This window comes from Rosa chinensis, chromosome 7 (assembly GCF_002994745.2).
Source record: "Rosa chinensis cultivar Old Blush chromosome 7, RchiOBHm-V2, whole genome shotgun sequence".
Taxonomy (NCBI): domain Eukaryota; kingdom Viridiplantae; phylum Streptophyta; class Magnoliopsida; order Rosales; family Rosaceae; genus Rosa; species Rosa chinensis.
In genome coordinates, this window is record NC_037094.1 from 19,164,019 (window position 1) to 19,180,361 (window position 16,343).

Sequence of the window (16,343 nt, forward strand, 5' to 3'; positions counted from 1 at the left end):
GCATGGGGCAATAAGTAGCTCTGGCCCCAAAACCCAGTTTAAAAGTTGAGAAAATAAAGAAGAGACTTTCTGCTTCCATGAAACAAATAAACAAAGAACGAAAGATTAACCAGAGCCGCAATGGAGTGACCATGAAGCCTCACCGTTTGGAAATTATCAGTTAACCACGGAAACAACTCTGGCTGCACAGACTTGCGTTCTACTCATCGCCTTGGGAGGCATATCTCATTCATTTGTAGTTCAGTTCGTAGAGGGAAAGCAAATAAACAATATATTTACACCTTTCTTGCTACCCCTAATTCGACAGATAGCTTGACATGTATGAATCTTGTGCCACGATCATTTCTCTCCAAGGTACTTATTTGTAAATTTTCCCTCATACTAAAGAACCAAGAGAAGATGAAATGAACTAAAGCATGCAGCTAAACGTAATTAACATAAGCTAATTACCCTAATTGCTTATTACAAAGCAGTAGAAATTAACTAAAGCAATTAGCTAAAAAACACAATCCTAACACCCTCCCTCAACTTGATGAGGGGATAGAAGCATCAAGTTGCTGCAGAATTAGTTGTGTTGAGGAGCACAGAGTCCCTTGGTAAACAAATCTGCAGGTTGCTCTCTGGAAGTGACAAATTGAAGCTTGAGTGATCCAGCTTTGACTTGATTTCTTGTAAAGTGAAGGTCCACTTCAATATGCTTAAGCTTGGAGTGATATACTGGATTTGTAGCTAGTGCAAGAGCTGATATATTGTCACAGTATAAAGTAGGCACATCAGAGAGAGTTGTATGCAGATTACTCAGTAGATGAGACAACCATTTAATCTCAGAGGTGGTATCAGCCATGCTTCTGTACTCTGCCTATGTTGATGACCTTGAGACAGCAGATTGCTTCTTACTTCACCATACATGTTCAATGTTCAACCTCAAAATGTTGGTTATTCTCCTTATAATAATGGTTTGGTTCAGTCACAAGTCAACACAGGATTCATTCAACCTAATGGTAGTATCCAATACGATGTAGGACTTATTGAACCACATGATACTTTTTCATGTCAAAATCATTGTGGTCAAGATAAGAATAATGGTGTCTATGGACAGAGAAATAGGTACAATTCTGATGGTGGGAGGAGTGATCTATTTGTGCACAATAATCAAGTTCCTCAAGCAAGATCTAGTGACTCTCCAAGTGTGTGTTCTGATAAAATTTGTCAAATATGTAAACAATTTGGACACCTTGCTGGAACTTGTCCTCAAAGGTCTGCTCCTCGGCAAATTATAGCTTCTGGATCTTATATGCAGTGGAGCATTCAAAGAAATACTTGTGTAAAAGAAGAAATGCGACAACATCAGTGAGACCAAACTGATCTCGAACAATTACACAAACAAGTAACGGCAACAATGTCAAGATGTTCCAATTTACAAGACTAGTCTAAGCTTCTGATTACAGTTCAAACTAATGTACAACGATCCCACACATAAAGAAAGCAAATAAATTGCAAACGTTTCCCATAATCGCATAACTATTTCAGGAGGTACAGTGTGTTGTTGCTTAAAGAATTCAGAAAGCAAGGAAACGGCCACGTCTTCATTACTCAAGGGGCAAAACTTTGCATTGTTGACAAGCTGGTCGTCTAAGCTATGAGATTCTGAACTTTCTGGGGGTGGTGGGATCTGACTTTCTTCATTAGAACTTTCTGAATTTCCCTGATCATCCTTGGATGGATCATCCGGATCTTTTTTGTCCTTATCTTTTTTCTCATTCTCTTCACTGGAGGTCCCACCACCACTACCTCCCTTCGAGATGCCCGGAACCAAGTCAGGTCGAGCTTCCACACCAACTCGTCTTAGGTGTAGCTGTCCATGTCAAAGACATCAGTATAAATTAGGGTAATATTGATAAATAGTTAAAAGTAATCAACAAAAAGCGAGACTTATATAAGCAAGAGACTTGTACAAACAACATGGAAATTCTTTACCTGAAGATGTAAGTTGACTTCATCTGGGCGTGAAAGAAATGGAAAATCTCCCCCCGTCTTTAATTGTGCACGCCTTGCTTCAGGGTACCTTTCACTCAGTTGATCTTTGAGTTGTTGAGGAATCGCACTGTAGTCATTTGTCTTCATTTATAGGAAGGAACAAAAAGTTTCAGCTGTCAGCTTGAACTTATAAACTTGTCAAGCAAGCTAGATAAAAGATAACCATTTAATAGTTACACCATTAATGCAAGAAAGTCACAGAAGGGATTCAGCATATAAACATGCATGCAAAGCTGAAATTGCAGCCATAAAGATTCGTATTTAACCACTAACGTGATATGCACAGCTGGTTTCTTTATGTTCATATAATCAGGATGAAGTCCAAAGATCAAATATAACGAGATTGTTGCACAGATGGTAGCAACATTTATTTAATGATTTGTTTCCATGCTAACTACTTAACTGAGCAGGCTTAGCAGCATGTTGAGATATGTATTTACCATGACAAACTTGCTAACAACTTGGTATGAAAAAGTTTCTATCACAAGTAAATAGGGCTGGAGTAGGTTTTCTGGTGAATTTGTTAGGCTACTCCCAGTATACAAAAAAAGTAAAAAAATTAAAAAAGTAGGAGGGGAAAGAATAGGAATTTATACAAAATTTTAGAATCGTAGCAAAAAGAGAACAAAATTTTGAATCAGTTAAAAATCAAAGGGATACAATACGTAAACAATAACTTTTTCTAGAAACAAGATTCATAAATGCATTCATATGTGGCAACATAGATCCAGATAACATACATCCATTATAGTGATGAATGAGTCTGTGAGCAAAAGAGGTCCAACTTGTGCAGCATCAGCTGTTAAAGTCAACCTGGAGGCCAGGTCTTCCCTTGAGAGTGTTTCAACCTGATTTAAAATTAGTTTAGTCATAAATTAAACAGCTTAACAAAACTTCAGCTTCTATAATCTTCTTTGGGCAATTAGAATAACATCCCCGATATTGACTTTCAACCACATAATCACATGTAAAACTTCTTTTATTTTTTGAAAATGCATAAATTAGACCTTTCATAGCACAAAACTAAAGATATCAAACTTTAAAAAATCATCACACTCATTATACATTTTTTATGATATTTATAAGCTTTCATCAGGAGCTATCATCTATTAAGCAGGACAAATGGTGGATGCTGAATATTGAGATACCTTTTCAAACAAAATTTTGTAGTGAAATTGTCTTTGCAACTTTAACTTTCACCAAACATATTTCATAATGTCAATTTTAGGGTTTATTTGATTATTATATAGAGCAACACTTAAAATAATTAACAGAAACCAGGGACATAGCTAACATCAGTGTAGTTTTCTAGCTTCTTTTCATATATGTTCATATAAAATTCGATCAAATAAAATACTAAAAATTAATGAGGGCAAACTGAAAGTTTCTGAATTATTTACGGAGTTGAGTGTGATTTGGGTGCAATAAAACCACCTAATCTGCCTACAGAGTGTCAAGAATTTAATCAAAAACCAAAGTGGAGCTTAAATCCAAAGCCTAGCACAAGATTGTTCAGTTCTATTGTTATCTCAGCATTTTCTCTGTCTATTGAATCAAGGCCAACTAAGTTAACAAAGAGAATTGCTGAGCAGACAGCCTGACACTAGAGGAAAAGCTATCTTTATAAAGAACTACTGTGAGAAAAACTGAAATTTACAGAAGAATCCAGATCAGATTGCATTTAGGACTAATATGGACAGCCATAATGAACAAGATGAGAAAGCCTCTCTACCTGAGAAACAACAAAGTCCACTGAATCTGCAATAAATGGCTCGTGGGGGCCATCATGAATTCCTGATAAGACGTATCTTTTCAGCAAAAAAGAGGGGGTCCAACTAACACTGCATAATACAATACTATAATCAGGCAAGTTATATAAAGCTTCCCGGTATGATTTATTCAAAACTCAGTAAAACCATCCATTAGAGTAGGTATATAGATAGTTTCAATCAAATCAATCCCTTCCATCAATTTCCTTTTAAGGTGAAATGCAAATTAGTCCATGAAAGCAGGGATAAGTTAAAAGGTAAAAGATCAGAAATTCCCGGTCCCCCAAGTCTCCAACGCACTCTACCCTCTTCACTAAAAGAAAAGAATCTGGTTGCATTTCTACAAAAATAAAGTCCACAGTAAGTTGCTAGATACATATTATCCAAGTGGTAGTGGTACAGAGAGCCAGGTCATCATGGCTTGCACATCCAGAAAGAATGTGAGAATTGGCATGCCTAACAAGTAACAACACATTTAACAAGCAAACCGCAAATTTATTTAGTAAAATAAAATTAAAAATTTGTTTGAAGAGAATCAAATTGTATAATCAAGGAATCTTTTGTATTGAAATTGATGAATCTAACTAGAGAAGATAGTGCTAGGAAAGTTTTTACTGTTCCTAAAATAGAAAACTAACCTTAAATCTAAAACCACAGGATCATTTCGTATTCAATTTTGAAGAATTATGACTAGAAAATGAACACTTTAAAACAAGAAAATGAACTTCTAAATGCCAAACCACACTTCGCGCACCACTACCACCCTTGCCAGGTCATCCCAGGGTCTGATGACTAATAAAGAACCGGAGTATGGAACACTAAATCATAAACATAAAGCTTAACGTTCAACCTATTGTGTGACCACTGATAAAAAAAATTACAAATTAATAGCAATTTTTGGATTCCTCATAGCCTTAACAAGTTATCAGGATGTATATTGCCCTACCACCGTTCCAGTATTGGAACACAGCAAAAGTACTTATCTCCACCTATACTGATTAATGTAAAAAGTTCAAATATGAAATACACACATGGGAGCCCATGGCATTGCTGCAGAGAAGTCGCGTGTGTCCAGAAAGGTATTTGATAGTATCAACGATCGAACCCGTCTTGGACGATGCTGAGCAAAAAGTTGAGCCAAAAAGCCCCCAAGGGATGTACCATAGAGATGTATCTGTTAGAAGTTGGAATAGGATTGATCAGTCGACCTAAGCTGAGTTAACATCAACTAATGCCACATCAAATTTCACACTTGGCTCAAGAAATGTATCAAGAATATATGCACTGTCATAAAGTAAAGTTCTTCAAGTAAACACACTACATTGTCATGCACAGCATCTTTTAACTTTCCCCAATCACATTTTACCCATTTAGATAAGCATCCAATATACAGTGCATCACTTTTTTTTTCAATGGTCAATCTTACAAATTTCTCTAGTGATCCAAGTGATCTACTTTACGAGATCAGTTGATTACAGTCAATGGTATTATCAAACATGCTTCCCATCTTATATAAATTGAAGTAATGCATTAATCTGGATAAATCATTTTGTTTAAGCTTTAAAATGTTAGTGGATGATATTTACTAAAGAATGATGTTATTTGGCCTAGAAACCAAGACATTGTTAGCTGACACCCAAAGTCATAATCTACCAACCCTCCACAAGCTACCAATCAGAGATCTCCTTAGTACTTTATCAGTCTGGAATCATTCATATAATCCAAAAGTACTTATTGACAAGATGCGGAAGCTATTTTTGAATCAAGAAAGTCAGACATTTTCTTAGTGTAACCAAATTGAAGATATCAGTGATATCAGACAAAATTACACTGACAGGAGATGGAAAATTTGGCAGAATTTAAGTGCGCTAAAAGTAAACACAGTGCTTACATGATGAACATCAATAGCATCCAAGAACTTTTCAAATGCTTGAATCCATTCTTGATGATTCCATACACGTGGAATATCAACAGAAATGACCCTGTAACCCTGCATAATTGGACCCAAAACATAAAAAGTTTATACAGATGTAAAGATTCATTATATGGAGCTTGAGAATGTTTACTAGCTACACCATGCATATAGACAAAGCAGTGGGGAGGGGGATTAAATACAGATAGTTTTTGTTTTTACAGGTAAAGATCAATGTTCTTATAAGGGGAAAAGCAGAGTACACAGAAAGTATAGTGAGACAGCAAAATTAAAAGGAACTAGCTACTCTAGTTGTACAAGGAACTCAGCTACACAAGGAAACAAAAGGAACTAGCTAGAATAGTCATACTTTATAATATATGGTGGAAAATAGAACAAACACACGAGCTGAATAGAAGAGACACCGAAAACAAGGCCTGAGTTCTAGCAGAAGTAATTTCATCCATAGAAGGCAACAAAGTACGTAGTAACCAACAAGACAAATTCGAATAATACATACTGTATAGGCAAAACATATCATCAGAGAGTACCGTACAAAAATTATAGGTCGGTAGATTAGGGACAGTTAATGATATATTCAACCACACTACTGTTATGATCTGATAGTGGATATATCTCAGCTGAGACATTGATTGCCAAACAACTCTAGATATATATGAGCCTGTTTGTTCTACTTTCTATTCATTTGTGGATGCGACTCCTGGGAAAAATTATGCTTCTAGTGCCATATATGCACGGATTGAACGTTTAACCCAAAACACAACTCGTACATGAAGTGTGAAACATGCATTCTGGTCGATGAGTACTTGAGAACAAAATGAAAATCTAAGTGCCTCTTTTAATGAAGAAAAGAAAATCAAAGTCAAATATGCTTTGTAAAGACTTATGTGACAGATACAATGAAGACATCATAATAGACGACGTATACCTTCATGGACAATGCCATGATCTGCTTGTAACAGACATCTGCTGTCCCTGCTGTTCCAGGAAGACATATAAGCGGAGTTACTGCTTTCGGACCAAAATCATAGTATCGCCACTGCTTTGTGCCAATCTGCAGATACACACAGTAATTCAATACAAAACCAACACATCAAGTCACCACCAAAATTGAACACACCAATAATTCAATAAGCAAAAAGCTCTACAGATAAAATAAAAAAAAAAGGAGAAAACTTTCCACTTCAAAACCCCACAATTCGACAGAATTAAAACCTTAACACAAACTTGACGCAAACCCATGTCACATAGTTCTGACAATTACAAGAAAAACATAAACTTGATTGCAGAAAGTGGGACTAAGACAGTAATAGCAAAACCCAATATGAAAATGAAGCTAAAAGTCAACCTTTACATAAAGATGCGGAGAAAAATGAAAAGGGTGATCGAGAAGTGGAGGTTTGAAGAACATACTGGGATCTTGTGAAGAGGGACCTGGGACTTGAAGTAGATGTAATCTCCGGGCGCCGAGTAGACGCCTTTCATTGCTAGTATCTATGTGAGCCCAAACCCAAAGCCTCCCATATCACAAAGCAAGACCCATTATTCGATCCTGATCGATCGATCAGACTCTCTCTCTCTCTCTCTCTCTGTCTGGTTGGTTGGTTTGGTACTTTGGTTGCTCTCGTCCTCGTTGTAGTTTCGAATTTCTTAGAATTTAATTTGGGGATTTGACCTGTAGGAGGGTGAAAGATGGAGGACACGTGGCTGGACCCCACTGGTGACAGTCCAGTGGTTCGATGATCTTCAACTGCTCGTCAGAGTCATGATGGTAGGCTGAGGCTGGAATTATTGATTGTTTTGATTGTTTGGTGCGTCCAATGGTGCATTGTAGAAGATGATTTCCTTGTTCTTGGTGGTTTTTCTTTTTTAAAATTGCTAGCTTCTCCCTCAATGTTTATACGAGAAATATTTGAAATTATTGAGTTTGTAATTAAATAAAGTAAAAAGATGTTGAATTTGCTTAATTTTTGTTTGTTTATTATAGAGATGAATGGTTTGGACTATGTTATATGAATGATGTGGAAGGAAATAATACAGTAACGAAGACCGAATATGATGTCATATCTACTAGCCTCTTAACATACATTCTGTGCGTGTCATTTAACTTTTTATTTTTAAAAATTTGTGAAAAATGAATAAAAATTGAAAAATTAAAAAGAAAAGATATGGATAGTGGGTAATTGTTTTTAGTTTTATAGCTAATATCAATTTTATCCTCTTTTAATAAAAATGTTGTTCTTCGGCATATTAATAAATTATGGGCATAATATGAAGTTTAAAAATTTAATCATTTAAAGGAGAATTGGCTTAATAAGATTTTAAAAATTAAAATAAGAGTCATTATCTATGTAATTTTGACTATTGTCCAACACAACCGATACAAAAAGAGTAGGTCCTGATTGTCATAAATCCAAGGTATGGAGCTTTGTACGTTGTACTACCTTGTCTTGAAAGAGGTATGAAAACTTCTTTTTCCTTTTGCATAAGATAAAGGGCAGATTATAGTAATTATACTAATTATGTTAGAAAGCCTAAGCTAACAAAACTCAGAGAAGAAACATGCTCCGATCATCAAAAATAATAGTACAACATGAGTAAGAATAGGTACAACGCTGATAAAAGATCTTGGTCAGTTACTGACTATGTGAGCACTTCTGTTTGAATAAATTATGTGACTCAATTAGAAACGTCATACACTTGATCTACACTATAGCCCTTAGCCATGCCGCAATTCAGACCAAACCAAGAGGCAAATTCCCAATCCAACAAATGGTCATTGAAAAATTAATAAAAAGAAGGAAAAAAAAAAAACAAATGACCGGAAAAAGAATAAGATGGTAGGAAAAAGCCCTTTAAAAACCCAGCACCGCTGGGTAACGTCCCAATTTCTTTCGGTGCTCGCTGGACCTCTAACTTTCAAGTTCACAAAGCCTCTCATTTCCAGAAAAATTTCACAAAGCCTGTATATTCCTTTTATTTTCTCAATTCATCTGTTAGTGGGTTCTTGATTCTTTCTGCAAGTTCATCGCAAATCAAAGTGGGCAACCTGTAGCGATGGTTATACATCTCAAATTTCGCAACTTTTCCTTCCCAATTCAATCCAAAAGGTCAGAAACCCTAAACCCTTTTACGCTGTTCATTAGACATTGTCATTTTCAATCGAACCCACCTTTCAATTCTCCATATTTGGCACCACCCAAGATTTCCCAAACCAGCGTTGCAATTTTCTGGGATTTAGAAACCAAACCCCCAAAATCAGTCACGCCGTTCGAGGCCGCCGGCAGGCTCAAGACGGCGGCTTCGTCGTTTGGGCTCGTCAGGCATATGATCGCATACGCCAACCGCCACGCGTTTAATAGTGTTCCTCAAGTTGTGGGGAAGATAAGGAAAGAGAGGAATAGGGTAGTGATTAGGGATGAGCCCAACATTTGTCGGGTATGTGGGAGGAGGTTTTATACTAAAGAGAAGCTTATGAATCATTTTAAGCTGCATGAGAGGGAACACATGAAGAGGTTGAGTCAAATTGAGTCGGCGAGAGGGAGTAGGAGGGTGAAATTGGTGGGGAAGTATTCAATGAAGATGGAGAAGTATAAGAATGCTGTGAGGGATGTGATGATACCAAAGGAAGGGAATTGTTTGGTTAGTGAGATGAAGCGGGCGGGGTTTTGGGTTCGGAGTTTGGCTGATAAGCCACAGGCTGGATTTGTTGCATTGAGAAATGACATTTTGGAGATGATGGATCAGAGGAGGTTTGAGTGTTTGGTGCTTGTTTCGGATGATTCGGATTTTGTGGATGTTGTGATGGAGGCGAGGAGGAGATGTGTGAAGACGGTTGCTGTGGGGGATTTAGGTGATGGGGCTCTGAAGAGGGCTGCGGATTCAGGGTTTTCTTGGAGGGAGATTTTGTTGGGGAAGGCTAAGAAGGAGGCTGTGGCGGTTGTGGGGAAGTGGAAAGACCGTGATATATTGAAGAGATTGGAGTGGAAATACAAGCCAGATGAGGATAGGAGGGTGCATAGCTTGGATGGTGGAGTTGATGGTGAGTGTGAGGATGAGGAAATTGGAAGTATTGTTGGTGGGATGAATGACAATTGTTTGCGGAGCGATGATACCGGCAAATGGTGGGAGCTTGACTCTGATGCTGATGCCATTTCATAACTTGGATGGTGAAGTTGATGGTGAGAGTATGGATGAGGAAATTGGAAGTATTGTTGGTGGGATGAATGACAATTGTTTGCGGAATGATGATACTGGCAAATGGTGGGACCTTGACTCTGATGCTGATGCCATTTCATAACTTGGATGGTGAAGTTAATGGTGAGAGTATGGATGAGGAAATTGGAAGTATTGTTGGTGGGATGAACTACAATTGTTTGCGGAATGATGATACCGGCAAATGGTGGGAGCTTGACTTCTATGCTGGTGCCATTTCCTAACAATTATGTCAATAACTGTTTCTGGTTGATGGTGATTATGTTACTGAGATTGAGATTGTGCTTTGGTAAGGTTGACTTATATATTCTTGGATAGTTCATGTTCTATTTTTGACAGTAAATAGCTGGCCTGGATTATAAATTCTGCAAGCAAATGGTAAAAAGTATTCAGCTCATTTCTGCTGTTATTCCATGCAACATATCACTGATAACTTGGACAAAGGATTATAACTCATGCCTTAAAAAATACATTTAGATAAAATATCATGTAAATCTGGTTGAATGAGGAAAATGAGGGCTCCTCTTCTCATTTGGAGAGTCATGCGATTTATTTTTGTGTCAGTGTTCTTTGTTCATTGTTCTTGAACAAATAAATTATGAGATGATTCTAAATGGAAAAAATCTTTTTAACTACCAGTGACCAGCTTGCAAGTAGAAGGATAGTATCATTGAGGGTCACCCAGGTATTGGAAGTGTATTGATCCAATTGATATGGACCACGGTCTAAGGCTGGCTTAGAGGGAGGACCGAGAAGTTATGTTGAGCATGTGGAAGAAGAAATTAGAAATGAAAGCCATAAAAAGATCCCCGTGAAAAGTCTTGCTCTGTACAGTGAACCACTTCCAGAAGGTGTGCGATTGAAGTACACTTCTTACTTCAGATCAGATACCATGGAGCGAATGTGTACTATTTCCCTACTTTCTGTATAGTATAGCACAGCCAGAAGGTGCAAGCAAATTTGCATCATGGCATTGGATGCTAAGATAAGCTATTTATGGTTCATGGTGCTTCACTGCATTGTATCATTGGAGAACTTCAAACTCATATTCAGAGGCTGTATGGATCTGATTTTCTTGGTCTTATTGGTAGAAGGTTTTGGCATTCATACTTCATAGTGTTGATTTCTGTTAGCTTGTAGCAGTGATAGAGGATTGAGAGATTCTGAGTACGAGAGTTGCAGCAAAAAGGAGATAGAGTTTGCAAATTTTTGCAGGGCTATATTTCTGAACTTTCTGTTTATAAGGTATTTGACAGAGTGGAGAAGGGGTTGTTTCTTAGAAATTGGTAGTTCATATCAAGGGATCGAAGGAGCATTTGATTTGAGTGTTTGAATTTCATTGCTTCCACCAGACGTACATCTGCTGTGCCATCAATCCATCTATCTTGAAGAGTAAATGCCCTTTGCTGCGTAAAACTGGGAGTTGACTTTGAGGAGAAGATGAAAGACTCGGAATGCCCTAAATGACATGTTTGTTTCCAGGACATCATATCCATTCTTAGAAACAAATGGTGTACTATATTTTGACATGTTCATCAATCTACTCGGCTTTTTCCAGAACGGTTTTCCATTTTTGTCTCAGTTGATTGATTTGAATCCATTGTATTTATTGATGCACATTGCAGCCTTCTGTACAGGACTTGTTTGCTAGCGAATTGGAGATGAACTATAACTCGGGAATGTGAAGACATTTCCTTTCCGTGTCTGACAAGGCAAGCGTTGGAAAATGATTCTTGCTCAAAATAAATAGAGGGAAAATTGGATCTTTCTGTTTGTCTTTCGCTTGAAGGGGGATCAACACTTGTTGCCAAATTTTAGAATGAAATTGTCATCTAGAAACGTGAATGGATATAAGTGTATTGGAAACCATTTTTCTTTCTTCTTTCTCGGAGTTTTGCCAACAATATCAAACACCATTGAATTTAGCTTTCCGATTCCCCAGAAGAAAGCAAGATAGAGAATGTGATTTGCCATCGTTATTGTTACTTGCACTCCAGTGACACTTTTGATGGTAGATTTTTCTGTACTGCACAATCTCTGAGCATCGGCAGGATTCAAATCTAGGTGTGGGGATTCCACATCTGGAGGCTCTACCAACTCGATCATTACAGTTTTATATTAATTGGTTAAGCTTATCTAACGAATTAAATGCCAACCCGTCCGTTAAACAAATTATTACAGGATTTTCTGTATTATCATCAATTAACACAAACTTGTTAGTAAACAGCTCACAAATCATATTGTATTTATCACACTATCTTGGCCACGAAGTAAAATGTGCATCTCTGCCTATCTGGGCAACATTTTTGGCGGTTAAACAAATGATTACAGGATTTTCTGCATTATAATTAATTAACACAAACTTGTTATTACACAGCTCACAAATCATATTATAATTATTACACGATCTTGGCCACGAAGTAAAATGTGCATCTCTGCCTAGCTGGCAACATTTCTGGAGGTGTGTTGAATATAGAAAGGGAGGCATTTATTTACCAAAAAAGCCTCATTTGCATATTAATCCATTTCACATACATAGCCATGAGCACAAGTTTCCAGATAGTGTTTAGAGACTCATGCAGCCTTTCTCAACTTCACTGTCTGATAGTCAGATTAGCAGCCAAGAGCATAAACTCAGCTAACTCAGAAAAATTATTATGTACAATCTCTTTCATCGAGTGCTAGGTGCGGGATTTATGAGATAGACACACGGTTGTTAAACCCGGTGATGTAAACAATTTCTAGGGTTAGTTATCTGCAACTTCAAAGAACAGCATATAGGATAAACAGTGCAACCTTCAACAGGTATTTGAAAGAAACCTAGTCATTCTGGAATTACAGTCAATCAATTAAACCTTTCAGAAGCCACAGACAAACACTAGTTCACAGATTCTGGTGTACTATGCAGGCATAAGAAAAGAACAACATGAATGAGCTCCAAATGTGCAAAAAAGGTGCGATATTGTCCTAGTAAAACTGTAAAAGTGAGCAGCATCAATGCAACAGATAAACAATATGCTGACCAATCCATGAGAATGATAGATATCCAATACATTTTCTTACTATGGAAGTCTGTGGCACATACGATAATCTATCTTAAATCTTCCAAGATCATATTTGCCACTTTGATCAAACTTACTTAAAGAAAGATGGCATAAGCATAGTTTAGTCGTTAGTCATGCCTCTCCTCTACATAAGAGGTTCCTAATTCAAACCCCTCCTTCCCAAAATTATAAAAAAGAAAAAATTACGTGAAAAAATGAATAAAAGAGGAAAGAAGAAATCTGTAGACATCAAATAACATCATCTGGTTGAAAACTTGAAAAAAAGACTGCCTATACTTCTGAAACAATACTTATAAACTTCACAATTTCTAGTAAACTATGATCAGGATTTAGGAGTTGAATATAATCAAGTGGCAGGAGCATCATACAGATAACTAAACAATAGAAGAAGAAAAAATCCGGGCTAGGGCACAATGAAATGTGTTCAACAAGAGTGAAACAAAACTGCACCCAAACTGCTAAAACAGACACAAAGCCAATACTGCTATGAAGTAGCAAAACGAGCTGTGCAGAGAGAAATGCTAACCATTTTTCTATAGACTAGCGACATTACAACATGAATGACACCAAAGGGCCCAGTACAGAAAACCACATTTGCATGAGCTCTAGCATAGCCAAAGAATCAAAAGTACGTCCATGCCAAAGGTAAATATAACATCATTGTAAAACTCCAAGTACACCAATTTCATTAGTATGTACATATAAAGGCAGTATGCATCATTACATGCAAGAACACAACAGTAGCAATTGAAAATCATTATTTCCAAAGCATAACCACAACACATGTTGAAATAACCAACTCCAAAGAGAAGTACTGGAGGTGAATTACATAAGTCGAGAACTAATATGAACATCTCAAATTATCCAATGCACAATGTCATTTTATTGGAATTATTTAAAAATAAAAATTAAGTCCACCAATCAGCAAATTCCTTTGTTCTATGAGTCAAGTGCTGTACAGCAAACACTAAAAATGAACATCCTAAAGGAAAAAGGAAGCAGCATGTGGAAAAGCATTTAAGATGCCTCCAGTATTTGTTCTTGGTACAACTCAAGTATGCCTGCAGCGGAAAGCCCTCAACCAACAAACCAAAATATCCATCTTCTGTATCACTCACTATTGTGACAACTCAATTGTGCCAAGTGTGCAAAACGGTTGGAGACAAATATAAAATCAATGATAACAACAATTACAGTGACTCAAAAGCACAACATGAGACAGAAATATCACCAGGTACTAATCCTCTTCTTAGACCCCTGATAATAACTGAGGTACCACTTCACAAACTTCTTCAGCCCCGTCTGCAAATCTGTGCTAGGCTCGTACCTGAGCTCCTTGTGTGCTAAGCTTATATTGGCATGCGTAAACTTCACATCCCCATTCCTCGGCATTGGCAACACCTTCCTTTTCGCCTTAACCTTCAAATGCTTCTCCAAAATGCTCACAAGGTTACTCACCGGCACAGGCGACGTGTTCCCCAAATTGAACACCCTCAACTGCGCAGGACCCTTCTTCTTCCCACCACTCCCTGTACTCTTCTTCGCTGTATCCAATGACGCCACACAACCCTTCACAATATCATCAATGTAGGTAAAATCTCTGGCCACAGAGCCATGACCAGGAGCTTCAAAGATCGTAATCGGCTTCCCTTTCAAAATATCCTTAGTAAAAAAGAAGTAAGCCATGTCAGGCCTCCCCCACGGCCCGTAAACAGTGAAAAACCTCAACCCGGTAATCGAAAGCCCGTAAATGTGGTTATAAGTATGAGCGATCTCCTCTCCAGCCTTCTTTGTAGCAGCATAAAGACTCGCCGGCTGGTCAGTCCTGTCCTTCTCCGAAAAGGGCACCTTCGAATTGAGCCCATAAACCGAACTGGACGAGGCCCACACAATCGCCGGCTGCGGATTCACCGATTTACAGACTTCTAGAAGATTCACAAACCCAGCAATGTTGCTGTGAACATACGACCCCGGGTTCTGCATTGCGTACCGAACCCCGGCCTGAGCCGCCAGGTGCATTACGTGAGTAAACGGCACGACGTCGAACAGCTTCCTCAGCAACGACGCGTCGTTTATGTCCCCTTCCACGACGAAGACGCCGTTCCTTTCCAGAAGCTTCTGGCGATCGCGCTTCAGGCGAGGGTCGTAGTAGTGGTTGAAGTTATCGATTCCCAAGACGCCGTCGCCGCGGCGCTTCAGGGCCATGGAGACGTGGGTCCCGACGAAGCCGGCGGCGCCGGTGACGAGGACGGTGAGCCCATGGGCCGAGGTCTTGGCGGAGCGGGTGACGCGTTTCTCCCAATCGGGGCCGCCCCAGGAGTCGTTGAGGGAGCGCCGGGAAGGGAGAGACGGCGAGGGCGAGGAGAGGACGTAGTAGAAGAGAATGAAGACGAGGAAGAAGGAGGACCAGAGGGTGAGCTTGGAGAGCGACGCGTGGAACCTGAGGCGTTGAATGTAGGGCTGGGATTTCTCGAGCTTGAACTTGCCGGGCGTCGAGGGTATGTCATCAAGGTGTGAAATTGGCTTCAGCTGTGACATTGATGAATCCCCCAATACGCAAAACCCTAACTTTTTTCCAGGTTTTTGAAATTAGGGTTTGGGGGAAATGAGGGGTTTCTGGTTCTGGGTTTGAATGGGAGAATGGAAAATTGGGTTTTCTTGGCTGCAGAGGGAGGAGGGTTTTATAAAGGGCGTGGTTGGCTACTGGGAAAGAGTCTGGAAATCTGGCACGGAAATTTGCCAAATAAAGAAGAAGAAAGGAGGAGGATATGCCGGGTATTCTGCAGATTGGTTCGGTGCGTTTTGGACTTTTTGACCTGCCTTTGACCCCATTACTCATCTAGATAAAGTGTCTTTTTCATTTTTTTTCTCTTGGTTCTTCTTTATTATGAGCTTATCATGAACTGTTGAATGCTTTTCTTTGGAGATAAATCTTACAGAGTATAAATAAAATTTTGAAAAAAGATTACAAATTTAATGAGGTGTGATATTGTTACTATCCCTAGTTTAATTCAAATTTTGTATCTTTATGACCCGAATCGCAGAACATCACAAGAATTTTTCTCACAAATTATATTAAAAATTTTGTTTTTAATTATTAGCTTAAAACTAAAAAGATTGGCAAAATAGGAATATCTCAAAACCATGTTTAACATGTTAGGAGACTAAGTCATAATTCAGTTCATGCATGTAATGTTCAGCCACTTCATAATATTAGTTGGAAGCATGCAAATCACAAAAACAAGAAAAACTTCTCCAACTCATGTAAAAACCGGCATGATGTACCAACGTACATATGTTTAATTACTTACTCATCTTGCTACT

At 38.3% G+C, this 16,343-nt stretch overlaps 3 protein-coding genes across 3 annotated transcripts; 1 reads left to right on the forward strand and 2 right to left on the reverse strand.

The window, feature by feature from the left end:
• Nucleotides 1–1,337: 1,337 nt before the first annotated feature.
• LOC112178888 (maspardin) lies at nucleotides 1,338–7,386 on the reverse strand. The gene is made up of 8 exons (XM_024317149.2): nucleotides 7,153–7,386; nucleotides 6,668–6,793; nucleotides 5,698–5,796; nucleotides 4,838–4,980; nucleotides 3,770–3,878; nucleotides 2,778–2,885; nucleotides 1,978–2,118; nucleotides 1,338–1,855 (listed from the first exon to the last, which is right to left on the reverse strand). Exons 1-8 carry the CDS (start codon nucleotides 7,222–7,224, stop codon nucleotides 1,418–1,420), a joined length of 1,236 nt encoding a protein of 411 aa, XP_024172917.1. The 5' UTR covers nucleotides 7,225–7,386; the 3' UTR covers nucleotides 1,338–1,417.
• Nucleotides 7,387–8,584: 1,198 nt separating this feature from the next.
• On the forward strand, nucleotides 8,585–11,825 carry LOC112176042. The gene is made up of 2 exons (XM_024313855.2): nucleotides 8,585–10,243; nucleotides 10,594–11,825. Exon 1 carries the CDS (start codon nucleotides 8,797–8,799, stop codon nucleotides 9,898–9,900), a length of 1,104 nt encoding a protein of 367 aa, XP_024169623.1. The 5' UTR covers nucleotides 8,585–8,796; the 3' UTR covers nucleotides 9,901–10,243; nucleotides 10,594–11,825.
• Nucleotides 11,826–13,805: 1,980 nt separating this feature from the next.
• On the reverse strand, nucleotides 13,806–15,788 carry LOC112176040 (UDP-glucuronate 4-epimerase 3). The gene has a single exon (XM_024313854.2). The coding sequence runs from the start codon at nucleotides 15,555–15,557 to the stop codon at nucleotides 14,247–14,249; it is 1,311 nt and encodes a 436-aa protein (XP_024169622.1). The 5' UTR covers nucleotides 15,558–15,788; the 3' UTR covers nucleotides 13,806–14,246.
• Between the last annotated feature and the right edge of the window lie 555 nt (nucleotides 15,789–16,343).